This window comes from Bufo bufo, chromosome 1 (genome assembly GCF_905171765.1).
Source record: "Bufo bufo chromosome 1, aBufBuf1.1, whole genome shotgun sequence".
Classification (NCBI taxonomy): domain Eukaryota; kingdom Metazoa; phylum Chordata; class Amphibia; order Anura; family Bufonidae; genus Bufo; species Bufo bufo.
Window position 1 is genome coordinate 77,473,638 of NC_053389.1, and position 15,038 is coordinate 77,488,675.

Genomic DNA, 15,038 nt, shown 5'->3' on the forward strand with positions numbered 1-15,038 from the left:
ATCGAAGACACATACGGAAAAAAAAAAAAGTCACGTAGACCACAAACCCAACGAAGGCTGAAAGATTCTCCAAATCTAGCAAAAATATTCAAAAGCAAATAGTGGTAATGATGAAAGCCAGCAAGCCACAAGAGTTGGACGTACAGATGTAGCAGAGCAGGCTTTATTCTTTAACGCTTCTTTCATGAACCAAGACAATTCTGTAAATTGAATCCACGGATTAGGTTTTCGATCAGCTCTGCAGGGGCACCACTGACCATACAGTTCCATAATTACAAATGTGACTCAACCTTGACTTTGGAAAAAAGTCTCAAAATTTGGCACTTCTAGTTTAAGACCATTTATGGATGAAATGTTAACCAAATGAAAAATCCAGTGCACCTAGCTCATCGAGAAGACATAGCGCAGCTGGAAAGGGGCATGGCCTAATGCAAAGTTCTGTTGCAAAGTAAGCCAATCATCAAGCAGTATAAAGTTTGCTAAAAGTGTCTAGCGTGCGCCACTGTGATAAACGAAGTGATCTCTCATTGAGTTGCTTCCCAGCCCCTCCCCTTTGCTCTGAGTAACAGCTGCAGTGGTCTCCTGGTTGGATGCTACAGCTGTCACTCAGAGCAGAGGGGAGGGGCTGGGAAGCAGCTCAATGAGAGATCACTTCACAGTGAAGTTCTGCAGTTGTAGGAGAAGAAACTAGCAGAATAAAACATCATATTCACATTTCTCCTTATGACAAAAGCTCCACAAAAGGTATGACTGCACTGCTCTCTTGGCCCCTACATAGTACTGTCAGCAGTTTTGCATGTTTAAAACTGCTGACAGACTTCATTTAAATTGACCAATTAACACTCAAATGGTTCAAAAAATGAAAAGCTCACCGCTCCAGCGCTAAGAGCCCCACCCCCCTTTAGACTGGAAATGATGAATCATGTGACTGTGGCAACCTATCACTGCCTTCAACAGTGACATGTGCCACTGATCAGAAATGTATAACGATGCAAACTCAGGATTTAAGGAAAGTTGGCCAAAGAGACTGTTAAAAGGGGTTGTCCGAGGAACAATGATCCTCTGTAGGGACAAGTGATCACTCTAGCCATCGCTTGCTCCTGTACAGCGCTGGTGATTGTCCGACACAGACCAGGCAATTATCAGGAACATCTGGTTAATTCCCGATAATTGCCTTAGGCCTCATACACACGACCGTTGTGTGTTTTGCGGTCCGCAAATTGCATTCCGCAGCCATTGATATAACTGCCTATTCTTGTCCGCAAAACGGACAAGAATAGGACAGGTTATATTTTTTTAGCGGACCACGGAACGGAGCAATGGATGCGGACAGCACACGGAGTGCTGTCCCTTTTGCGGCCCCATTGAAGTGAATGGGTCCGCATCCAAGCCGCAAAAACTGCGTCTCGGATGCGGACCTAAACAACGGTCGTGTGCATGAGGCCTTACACATCAGTCTGTGTAAAGGGACGTTTAGTGTAGTCACTTAATTATTCAATAAAATGTATCTGTATAGCGCCACCTGCTATTTGTTCTTTTTCTCATTTCTCTGTCCACCTTGCTGGTGGAGGTCGCACATGCTCAATTCCATCATTCAACTGCTACCAGCTATATCAACTGTTAGAAGCTAGTCACAGAGTGACAGCTGCTACAGAACGGACACACATCCTGGGCTGCGATAGGGAGAGTGCTACAGCAGGAAGGACATGCACTCTGAGCTTCCAGTTTGAAATAAATCTGGCAGAGCAATGAATGTGGAAATCTCTGGATCCATGTGAGACGGTCATGTACTATATGATGATTTAGTACATGATTTATTTATTTTTTGCATTAATGATGGAATAACCCCTTTAAGATAAATACTAGAACAGAATATAGAAATAAATCTGAAATGCATGGGTGGGCCTACATCTGACTGATGCTTATTAGACAGGGGCTTTAGATCCAAGCATGGATTCCAGGCTCTTAGGCCATCAGGATATCATTGTTATTCCATGGGCATTATCATACGTCATCCCAGGAGATGGATTTTGATTGCAAACATAAAGTTAATTAAATGACGTTCAGAAACAAAATACCAAAGTAAAGATGCTTTGTAAATTGAAAGAAACACATGAACACGCAAACCACATCGATCCTGCAGCGTTTTAATTGTCAAGATACATTTCATTTCCAACAACGTCAAGCAGATGAGCCCAGCCGGTGATGTCTGAAAGGTTTGTCCACTCGGGAACACGCTGCTTAAGAGACGGATGATGTGGGGGGAAATCCCTGGTGCTCATCTAGTTACGGAGAACGCCGGAGCAAAGCATTGTGGGCAAAGTCATTTAAAAGTCAACTTCATGATTGCTCGTGTGCTCAGAATGAAGTTCACCATACAGACACACTAAGGGCCAGATCACACCACTGATTTTGAAAAATACACGCTTAAGAAATCTGCGCAGAAAACACGGCTTTTTTCAGCACACAAAAAAAAAAAAAGCGTCCACTTCAAATCAGCGTGAAAAAAGTGTTCACTTCAATACAAAGCTGCATTTTCAGCTGGAGGTTTTTCAAGCAGATGTAAAGAACATCTGCACCAAAAGAACGTGCGGAAAACGAAAAAAAAACAACGCATGGACTATCATGGAGCTGTTTTTTTCTGCTTACGATTCATTTCAATGGGAGACTCGGCTCTGATTCTGCCCCAAGATAGGACATGCTGCTTCTGTTTAAGACGTGTAAAAAAAAAAAAAAAGCAAGTGCTGCTTCCCATTGAAATGAATGGGAGGCTGTTTGAAGACTTTTTTGGAGCCGATTTTAAGGCAGAAATGGTCCAAAATCAGCTACAAAAAACTCTGTGAAAACAGGCTCTAACACATCATTCATTTACCAGCTATGAGCAACATGGCCATTTATTGTCTTTTTTTTTTTTTTTTATAAAGGAGGCCCTTTGTGTTAAAGGGATTGTCCAGGATTAAAAAAACATTGCTGCTTTATTCCAAAAAACGCTCCACGCCTGTCCATGGGTTGTGTCTGGTACTGCAGCTCAGCTCCATGGAAGTGAATGGGGCTGAGCTTTAATATCACACAAAGGCTTCGGGGACAAATTTTTTTATGATTGCATTTTAACCATTTAGGGCTAAAAATCCTTTTTTAAATCAGTCTTTATTAAAAAAAAATATTGAGCCGTTCTGTTACAAAGGGTTAACTGTTTTTCTAGCTGTGTGAATGGCACTTTCACTTTGTGCCGGTCATCTAATAACCCTTATCTCTAAATTATGAAAAGGTCATAAAAACTTATTTAACGCACATTCTTATCAGTAAGGTAAGAATAGAGCTTTAATAAGTGTTTATAAGGTCACAGATAAGAAGCCCTTCAGCTCCCTGCCTGACAGAGCAGAGAGAAAACACAGATCCTGCTAGCAGATAAACTCAAAGCTGTGCAGGGAAAACGGCTCATCATTTTTAATAAAGACCAATTGAAAAAATGATTTTTAGCTCAAAATGAGTACAATACAATAATTTAAAAAAATTGCCACCAAAGGTGTACATAGCATTTAAAGTGATAATCTGCTAGCAGACCACTACACAGTATGGGGATGAGCGATGGTATAGCGATCGCTCCTCTCCATGCTATGGAGGAGATCGCTGGATCTAATAGCAGCTGTCTCCTCCGCTAGGTAGCAAACAATTTCTGCAAGGGGAATGGTTCCCTCCCTACAATCGCTTGCAGATCTGCCTGTGTAATACAGGCTTAAGGCTAACCTCACATTTGTGGCAAACCTAATCCGGCAGACTGTTACGTAACACAACAGTCTGCCAGAATTTTCTGGATCCAACATGGCCAGATATTGCCGTGCACTGCTGGATCCCAGTGACTATAATGGGATATGGCAGCTCCCCGCATAAATGCCATAGCGTGCATTGATTACTGTCTGGCCGAATGCCGGGATTCATGTCGGGGAGCAGCCGGATCCCCCCTGCCGGTTCCCATTATAGTCCATGGGGTCCAGTGGGCACGCGGCACTATCCGGCTCTGTTCCAGCAGAGTAACTCACCTTCTCCTCTTGTTCGCGTAGTTCCCGGTCTCTTCTTTACTTCTTAAAAGTTGAACCTAACCGGCTAGGACCTGTGGTGACGTCAGATCACATGCTCCAATCACATGGTCCATCACCACAGTGATGTACCATGTGATTGGAGCATGTGATCTGACGTCACCCAAAGGTCCTTTAGCCCACAGCCTCATCATTAAAGAAGTAAAGAAGAGACCGGGAACTACGCGAACAAGAGGAGAAGGTGAGTTAATTTTTTTTTTTTTTTTTTTTTTTTTTTTTTTTAACCCTCAATTGATCACCTACTAAGCATTCTGTATTCAGAATGCTATTAATTTTCCCTTATAACCATGTTATAAGGGAAAATAATAACATCTACAAAACACCTAACCCAAACCCGAACTTCTGTGAAGAAGTTCAGGTTGGGTACCAAACATGCGCGATTTTTCTCACGCGAGTGCAAAACGCATTACAATGTTTTGAACTCGCGCGGAAAAATCGCGGGTTAACTTTGCTGTGTCGGCACACGATGCATATTACTCCCAGATTTGCAGTGTGGATTTTCTAAATCTCATCAAATTTCTGCATGTGGATCAAGCTGCGGGGGGAGACTTTGAAAACCGCAGCGTGTTGTTTGTGAGGATTTTCAGTGCAGATTTTATACTTCGGCGGGCAAATCTGTCACAAAATCTGCAAAAAAATCTGCATGAGGATTTTGCTGTGGATTTGATGCGGAAACGCAGAAAAAAAAATCTACATAAAATCCACTGCCTGTCTGAATGAGGCCTCAAGCTCACAGAACGGGCTAATATTTGGAGTGTGGTTGAAAAAACGTACAAATCCGACTGCCCGGGGATGCAATTCCACAGTAGCTGGGGCCCGGCAAAAGTTCTAGCAAATCCTATAAAGCAGAGCGAGTCCTGACAACCTGACACGACACCTGAGAAATGATCATCGTAATCTGCAGTAGCTAAGAAGAACACAGTCACCTGACAACCCTAATCTGACACCCATGTCTTCCTGGCAGCAGTATTCTTATTAGGAAGCATCTGAAGATCCGTCTGCCTTGTAATTACATTGGGGCTAGACAAACATTGCTGATTCCAGGCTTTAGACAGACACCAGGTTCTCTCAACCTCACATTACAGGTCACTGAGGGCAGCGGAGGCTTCTTCTAAAGCATCTTCCCAGCAAGGTGTGGTTTGATTTCTGAGAGACCTCTCTCTAAGGACCTCATGCTACACAAACAAGAAAGAACAGAGAAAAAAAATATCTAACCCCCCCCCCCCCCCCTCCCCACAAGGCTTCTTTTTAGGGTCTATGGCAGCAGGGAGATTTATCAAAACTGGTGTAAAGTAGAACTGGCTTAGTTGCCCATTGCAACCAATCAGACACCACCTTTCATTTTTCAGAGCTCCTTTGGAAAATGTAAGGAGTTATCTGATTGGTTGCTATGGACAACTAAGCCAGTTCTACTTTACACCAGTTTTGATAAATGAGGCCTGTACATCTTTTGTCCACGCAAAGCACAGGCAACCATTTTGTGATGAGAAAGGACTAGTGAGTGACTTCTGCTTGCAAGGTCGGCTGCTTTCAACGTGTGTGGGCAATGGCTGTAGGAGTCATACGGATATGCTGAGGGTACAGAGGCGGATATTAGCCATATTGGAATGGGAATAACAGAGTACTTATATTCCTATTACATTACAACCAGCACTGCGCTGACGGTATGAATCATCTGAGTCACACGTACATTATTCATGAAATGCAAATCGTACCTTCAGACATGAAATATGGAATCCGGAATCTTCCCTCCAGCACTCGCTGTCTGAGGATCGGGAGCGTAGGACCGTCGAATGGCAAGGCGCCACACACCAGGACGTAGAGTACAACCCCCATGCTCTGCGAGAGAAAAGTTACAGGGGGACATGAATATTTCCAGGGCTCCTCTGGTAGAATTATTCTCAGAAGAGGCCATTAAAATAAAAACACTCACTTACAGATGTAGCAGAGCTACCATTGTTATCCGATGCTTTCAGCTGCATCCTCTGTGGATTTTATAATACGCTAAGCTGAGATAATAAAGTACCGTAGGTTTTCCTACAGGACAGTCTATGGATATGATCGACCAGGCCAAAAGACAAACTCTGCTTTGCTACATTTTCTACATGAATGTAGATAAATACATAGTTTGTGGGCAAGACAATGAAAAGGATAACGGCATTCAGCTAAGGGTGGCCGCATTCAACTGTTCTGCTTGGAGGACAGTCAATTTTTCGAAATTATCCACCACACAGCTGGACCTGTGACGAGAACTATACTTCTCTGCCACTGGGTTCCAGCTCTGTGGGTCCTGGGCTATCCTCTCCAGACCTTCGGTCCCTGCACCGATGTGATCACATGCACTGCTGCAGCCAATGACTGGCCTCAACAGTGACATGTCCCCAAGTGCACCATCACTGCTGGGTCAAGCGCTGCTTAGGGGACACCTCACTGCTGAGGTCAGTTATTGGCTGCAGCGGCACAAGTGACCCTGTCCATGCAGGAAGTTTCACGCACAGACCAGAAATGCAGTCAAGATGGCCTAGTACCCACAGAGCCAGAAAGGAGTGGAGGGGTGCAGGTAAGGATAGCTCGCGGTGTGGAGCCCGCTGCATACATTCACCAGAGAGGTGAACAAAGCCCAATCAATATGGTCGGCCTTAAACAGACCTACATATTGAAATTGGTCATTTTTATTGTAACTCACTTTCCGCCATGTACACCTTTAGTCTACCATTTTATACATTTAGTTGCACCATATTAAAGGCCTCTTTCACACGGTCAGTATTATTTATCAGCATATGGTCCAAGACACAGAAAAGGGCACAAATCCTCCCATTAGACTGTTTCTCTGTAGGATCCACTCCTGTTTTCGGCTACAAACCCTGATGCAGAACACTGACCAAATACTGACAGTGTGAAAGTGGCCAAAGGCTTAGGGTACGCCACCTGTGGAGCAAACACTGCAGATTGTGCAGCGATTAGAGTAGCAGATTTTCACAAATCTCATGTTCCACGGGAAAATCCACACATAACTATGTTGTGGATTTGGATGAAATCTGAGGCAAACCCATTGGGTGTGGGCTTTTGCTGGTGTGGAATACCGTCCGATCTGCCGCGTGTGTCTGTATCTTAAGGGTGCACTCACACACTGCGGATTTTGTTGCAGAAAATTCCGCGACTAAAATTTAGTTCCATTCATCCGATTGGGGCTTGTGGAAATCCATGTGCTCGCCTCCCCATTCAAATGAATGGAACGGAAAAGTTCTGCAACAAAATCCGCGAGAAGACTCCCTAATTGGGCAAGAAAACTATCATCTGTTCCAAATGAACTGATCTTATCAGTAATGGTGGTGGGAGGAGGTGGTGTTCAAAGTCACAGACCGGTCAGGAGCACCTGGAATGCTCTATGGGTGATAGGGTGAGAGAGAAATTAGCCCCAAGAGCTAGCACGCATACAATCCCTGATATACCACATGCAATACAAGTCACATATAGCAATACCCATATATCCAGCTGAGGTCCCTCATACTGCTGTCCCTCAAACACTTCTGGGGCTGCGTATGGTGGGCTGCCGCACCACGTGGCTAGGGGTTCTCCAGTCTTGTAGAAGTTTCCAAAACCAAAGTCTATGGAAAGAAAGAAAAAAAAAATATATATATATATATTATTTCAACTTGTAAGACAAGAAATATTGCTATCAATTTGAGTTTTTGCTGCCTAGGAATGTAAACAAGACTGCCCTCGTTCACTGACGGCAAACCGATATCTCGAAACCTAAAGTACAGTAGATTAGAAAGTTGTAGATGCTTTCATTTACACAGTAGCCCCTTTAAGTACTCCAAGGGTCACCCAGTGTACACCGAAGGGTCGGATTACAATATGTCTTGTATTGTAATCATACTTCAGCGACAACAGACGTAATGTCTGAACATCTGCCCTTAGGACAGGAGATACATTGCTGCACTCTATTAGGCCACGGAAGATATGAAAGGAACGTTAACGAATAGCTGGATCCTGCCGTCACAATATAAAATTATTCAGATTTGATCTCATACGGACAGCGCAGCTTTGTGCGTGAGAACTAGTGATGTCACCACGTGTACCTAAACCAATGATGACCCGTTCCTCAGAGTCTCCAATAATGTATCACTGCTACCTGCAGCATATGACCCCACAAGAAAATAAAAATTCCATTTGTGGATTGTAATTACTGTCAGCTCCATGCAAAGCAGCTTTACCATTTCATTTACTGCTACTTTAAAGGGTGATATCTCTGCTGCAGTTATTGGAGTCAGAATCACAGCACTGGATAAAGCAGATCTATCTCCCTCTAGCACAGCAAGAAACCACAGCACCATCTAAGGCTAGTTACTGTTCCGGCAGAAAATGCCGGGAATCGTTCGGACACAAACTGCAGCATACGGATGGAGGAATGCGTACGGATCTCTGCTGGACCACATTATATATGGGGCCGGCAGGCATTCCATCGGCATCCGGCTGTTCTCTGCCAAAACAACCAGCCAGAATTCACACTGCTGGTGTGAAACTAGCCTTAGGTGATATCCTCAAGAAAGTGAAGAAAAAACGTCCATTAAACTGCCATTTTTCACACCCGTTTTTTTCATAGATGACTTTCTCAACAGTGGCCATTAAAAACGCCCCTTGAATCATATGGGGACAGTGGAGCCATGAAAACGGACAAAAGAGGACATGTCATATTTAGGGATGAACAAACTTGTGTTTCAAGTTTAGCGTGCAAGGTTCGGTTTCGGGTTATCTAAGAATTCCGTTATGGATTCCGATACCAGGGACCATAACTTAGCGGGATCCATAACGGAATTCTTAGATAACCCGAACCGTGCACGGCGAACTTGAAACACAAGTTCGCTCAACCCTAGTTATATTCTTTGACAGTTGGTATTCACGGTCATTAAAAGGATGGATGTGTGAACACATCATAGACTGTCATTGCACTGAAAATGGCCGTTGAAAAATAAAATCCCCATCCTACGTCATGTGAATAGGGCCCTATGTAGCAATCACTAATTAGGCAAAGCCTTTTACTAAACGTTTGCAGCTGAGGAAACACCTTTGTCAGTGTTTTTACATGCTTGTAAAAAAAATGGTACAAGTTTCAGCGTTTTTCATGGTTTCATTTTTTTATTTCCTATAGAGAAGCCTACAAGAATAAGTGACAGAAAAAAACCATACCCCCCCCCCCTTCCCAAAAACAAAACGTATATACCATAATGTTGCAAAAACACCACAAACCAAAAGTCCCCTTTTTGACTGTCTGTGCAATGTGAAGACCCACAGCCGGTGTCAAAAAGTTTTCGACAGTTGGGCGGGAGTAGGGCATGGGCATGTTGGGGGCAGCAAGGGCATGTTGGGGGCAGTGCTGGGCCGAGACCCGCCCCAAGCAAATTTACTAACATGTACACCTGGAAACCACGCCAGCATGGCTGCTGGAGGATTAGCTAAATTTATGATGAGGCACATGCGTTTTTCTGGCTCTATCATGAAAAAAATATATAAAAAATAAAATACAGCAACAACTGCGTTAAAATTGCATTACATGAACAAGGCCTAAATTTGACCTTGCACATTACACAAATGGGCATGCTCAGACTGGCTAGGCGTGCATGTTTTTTTAAATAGGGAAAAGTGAAAAAATAAAAAGGTACCTAGAAATTTATATAATTCGGGAGAACAAAGGATTGGTCATATTGCATCCAACATGCCCGATACTCCTTTCTTTCCGAGGTTGGGAAATTGTTGGCCTGTACACATTAGATCATCGATGGGTCACTCTCAATGGATCAGTCTAATGTGCACGGTCACTAATGTTATTCATGGTTAAACCCAATATTCAAGTTTGCACCGTGAAATCGAATTGTGGTAAAGCGGCCTACGAGTTTTTTTTTACACTTCTACACAACTCCGTCCAATGCTGATCTTTTAGCAGAAAAGTCATTACCGGACAGGGGTTAGCCTGGGACCTGCGGCAGCTAAAAAAAACAAAAAAAACAAACAGCTGCGGATTGATCCGAGCTGCTGACTGAACCATATCAACATTGCTGGATTGCTCACAGCCATGTGAGTGCCATGTGGCCTCCAAGCAAACAGCAGAGAGCGACGCCCCGATGAAGTGGGCGCTCAGGTTCCTTCCTCGTGGAGTTGTCGCACGCAAACTCGCAGCTAATTAACAGCAGAGGCTTTGTGATGGACAGATCGACAGAAATGTGTCTGTGCAGCCGGCATTACGGGAACATTTGCTTCCCCCCCCCTCCCCACGCAGTCAGCGGTCTCATTCCTAGGGGCAAAATACTGACCCCTCTATTACTCCGGTTACATAACAAGAATCTGTAATTACTGGGATTGGGAATACAGGCTACACAGAGAACAGAGTGTTCCTGAACTTCTGCAGGAACGTCATCGCGCGGACACAGTGAACACTGTACCTGAGGGGTCAGGGGGGCAGTATTCGCAGCCACTTGGGAGGCTATTATTAATCTAAATACAATGCGGGCCATTATATCACTCATCCAATGGTTCAGACTTCAGCTGACTATTTCGGAGATATAGAAAACATAACGAGCGGAGAAACCACGGCACTACTATATTTCATTAGCCTAGAATTCATTAGTATTGCTGAATAGCAAACGCATTGCACATTTATATAATGTCTACTCCGCCATACTGCTACATACATAAAATGAGCAGGAATGCACATTATTAGAAAATTGCACAAGCCTTATACTTCACAGATATAGACTACCATTTTATTTACTTTTTATTATCTAAAAGGTTTCTCCCATGAAAAATATACCACATTTTTGAAAGCAGCGCCTGGATCTGAATACTTGCAAGTAATTTAAAATTAAAGGGGTTATCCCATGATTAATGTAAAAAATGAAAACCAGACATCATATAGTCCATGGCAACCTCTTTCTAACAAATCTAGATCCAGCCCTGTACCTCACATGGATCCAGAGATCTCCACATTCATTGCTCGGCTAGATTTATATCAAGCTGACAGCTCAGGGGGAGTGTCTTATATGCTGCAGCTCAGGGGGCGTGTCCATGCTCTGCCTATCACAGCTCAGGAGGCAGTTGAAGGATTAAACTGAGCATGTGTGGCCATCTCAGTGAGCAGGACAAAGAAATAAGAAAAAAAAACAAACAGCAGGTGGCGTTATACAGAGAGATTTCATTGAATAACTCAGTGGCTATGCAAAATTTTTAATTATATGCAATTACAAAAGTATTCAGATCCAGGTGCTGGTTTGAAAACTGTAGAATATTTTTGTGGGACAACACCTTTAAGTATAGCTACTGAGTTATTCAATAAAAAAAAGTATCTGTATAGCGCCACATGCTGTTTGTTTCCTTATTTCTCTGTTCACCTCATGGTGAAGTGGACACACATGCTCCGTTCCCTCTTTCAACTGCCACCAACCCTATCTACTGTTAAAAGTTGTGACAGTTAGGCCTCATTCACATTTCTGTTTTTCACTGATGTGTGCTGTCCTCATTTTTCACGGACAGCACACGTACCCATTTATTTTAATGTGTCTGCGCACATTTCAGTATTTTTTTTTGGGACCGTGGATCAGTAAAAAAATAAAAATCACGGAGACATGTACTACTTTGGTCCGTGATGCGGATCAAACAACCCGCTATAGGGGATATTAATAAACACCGGTCTTAATAAATGACCCCCATAATCTATGGAAAATACCACACTAAAGAACGTGGAATTTGCCAGAGTTTATTTGGCTTATATGATGGTGATCGCACAACGTGAAGGGAAACCTAATACATTACATTATCTGACATTATCTGAATTGCTAATGCACAAACTTAAAAGGGTTATAGCAGGAGTGCTGTAAAAAATGAAAATCAGACCTCATATAGTACATGACAATCTATTTCTAACAAAGCTAAAACCAGCCCTGTACCTCACATGGATCCAGAGATCTCTCCATTCATTGTTCCAACTGTTCTGTTAGATTTATCTCAAGCTGGCAACTCAAAAAGGTGTGTCCTTTCTGCTGCAGCTCAGGAGGCACATCCTTTGTGCTGCAGCTCTCTCCCCATCACAGCTCAGGGGGTGTGTCCATTATAGTGCAGCTCTACCAGTCACAGATTCCAACAGTAGATATGGCTGGTGGCAGTTGAAGGATGAAACTGAGCACGTGTGACCACCTGAGTAGGTGGACTTGCACATTACTCACACAGGTTTGCATTCACTCTCTGAGAAACTACAGTGCATTTGATGATATATTACTAATTTGAACTTGTATGTGATGAATTTGTAGGCGAAACGTGAAACTTGTAGGCGATACATCTTAACACGGCTTCTTATTTAGCTATGAAACACAGATGATTCTATGCACATAAGTGCAGTGAAACCCCAATCTTCGCTATGATTGCAGGGTCTGAATGCCGCTGTGCCAGGATACCCATGATGTTAGCCTCACTGGCACCAGGTTCTGCACGAGGTAGGGGAGCAATTTACATTAGGGTACTTTCACACTTGCGTTGTTGGATTCCGGCAGTCAGTTCCGTCGCTGGAATTGCGTATGAAAATAGATAGCTTTTGTAGACGGATCACAAATGCATTGCAATACCAGAAAAACAGATCCGGTATTTATCCCACTTTTAAAGGTCAGACCAGATCTGTTTTTCCGCAACACTTTGTGCAGGATCAGGCATTAATGCATTTCAATGGAAATTAATGCTGTATCCGGCATTCCGGAATTTTGGACAGAGAAAATACCGCAACATGCTGTGGTATTTTCTCCGGCCAAATACCGTAAGAGTGACTGAACTGAAGACCTCCTGATGCATCCTGAACGGATTGCTCTCCATTCAGAATGCATTGGGACAAAACTGATCAGTTTTATTCCGGTATTTTGAGCCCCTAGGACGGAACTCAATACCGTAAAACTTTAACGCTAGTGTGAAAGTACCCTTAGGCCAGCAGTCACAAGATTAACTATAGGACATGTGGTTAGCAGTCTCATGAATGTGGCTGTAGCTGCTCCAAGTCATTACATCAGATGGAGGTCAGCCAGGAGCAGTGTCAGAAAAGTATAGTACAAGCCACATACCATGTCCATAAGCACAAGACAAACACCTAATAAAAAACATCATGAACAATAAAGTAACTCTAGAGAACCTACTTAACCGTATCTGCAGCCCTCAAAATACTGTTTTACAACAATTTTGTCACCATACAGACATCTTGTTTGATGTAGAGCAATAACAGTTCTACGAGCAGCCATTTTGTTTAATACAAAGAAAAGGAAGCCCTATAACAAAAGTCCCACTCCCAGTTCAAACTATTACCGCTACCAGTTGAACCCAAAACATAAGGTCCTTGTTTATTAATGGCACCACAGGCCTAAGCTTATCTCTACTAGCAGCCATCTTGCTTTAGGCCTTACACACATGGCCATGAGGCTGCCGTGCCCGTGTTGTGGACCTCAAATCACGAGTCAACAAAACAGACACCGGAAGTGAAAATCGCATCACAGTGTGGACCCACTGACTTCAATGGGTGCGCAATCCGCGGCGAAAGATAGGACAAGTCCTATCTTTTTACGATGCGAGGCACGATTCCGGAAGCCCACAGAAACGCATAAAAGCCCCCACCCTGTCCTATCTTTTGCCGTATCTTGCAGACGGCGGACTCCTTTAAATCAATGGGTCCACACAGTGATGTGCAGTGCATTCAGCCAGTGCTCATGTTTTGCATACCCGCGGTTTGCAACATGGGTACGACGGCCTTGAGCATGAGGCCTTACATAGAGAAAAGGAAGCCTTATAACAAAAGTCTCACTCCCGATGCTGATTCGTACCATCACTTCTACCAGCTGAACCCAAAATGTAAGGTCCTGGTTTATAATGGTGCTCCACTAGGCACCACAGACCTAACCTTATATGTACTAGCAGCCATCTTGTTTGACAATGAGAAAAGGAAGCCTTATAGAAAAATTCTCACTTCTGGTCCTGGTTCATACCATTACCGCTACTGTATGAACCCGCAACATGAGGTCTCTGTTCCACTAGGCACCACAGGCCAAAACCTCTCTCTACTAGCAGCCATCTTGCTTTAAATAGAGTTAAAGTTAAAAGAGTCTGACTTCTGGTGCTGGTTCATGCCATCACTGCTACCGTCGGAATCAAGACATGAAGTCCTTCATTATAACGGTGTTCCACTAGGCACCACAGGCCTAGCCTTAGCTACGATGAAAGTGCTTAAAGGGAACCTGTCACAGACATCCCAACCTGCAAAAACTCATTTCAGGGAGGTTTTCTTTTTTTTCTTTCACAAACTTTTTATTACATTTTCCAAACATGCAGTATCTGCACACTTTGCTCTATGGTGTGGAGGACTGGGCTCATTACCCTGCCCCAAATGATCATATTTATGTATATGATTAAAGGGATTCTGTCACCACCTATAAGCCCTGTGAGCTAAACATCTGCTCATGTCCAGGGCAGCATTCTGATTTCTAAGGTGGCTTTATAAAAGCTATTTGTGGCTTTATTCTGTGAAAAAACTGGTTTTACTAACCTGTCAATCATTGAATTAAGGTGCCCAAGCAGGGGAGGTCTGAGGATGCATGGTGCCCGGCCGAACGCATCGCCGTTCGTGCCCAGCGCCGCCTTCTACTCCTCAGTGCCGCCTCTCCCTCCCCCTCCTCTCGCTTTGAGGCTCAGCCTGATGCGCCGTTGCGGACTGCTGGCATCAGCTTCTTCTTGCACTGTGCTCACGCGCCGAGAAGGGGACACTGCTATAGGTTGCCGGAAAGGTTTACTGCGAGTAAACTAGAGATGGGAAGTTCGGATCTTTCACATGAATCGGTTCATTTGAATCAGTTCATTCAAATGAACAGATTCATGAATCGAATCTTCGGTTCATTCGCTGAGCTGACAAGAAGCAAGTGA

General features: G+C 43.7%; 1 protein-coding gene across 2 annotated transcripts in view; it reads right to left on the bottom strand.

The window, feature by feature from the left end:
- Positions 1-15,038, bottom strand: part of SIK2 (salt inducible kinase 2) — a 178,722-nt gene that overhangs the window by 34,142 nt on the left and 129,542 nt on the right. For both annotated transcript variants that reach the window (XM_040426467.1, XM_040426474.1), the window contains 2 exons: positions 7,581-7,705; positions 5,813-5,936 (listed from right to left, as the gene is read on the bottom strand). In XM_040426467.1, the coding sequence (XP_040282401.1) occupies positions 5,813-5,936; positions 7,581-7,705 (249 nt within the window). The remainder of the gene's footprint in view (positions 1-5,812; positions 5,937-7,580; positions 7,706-15,038) is intronic.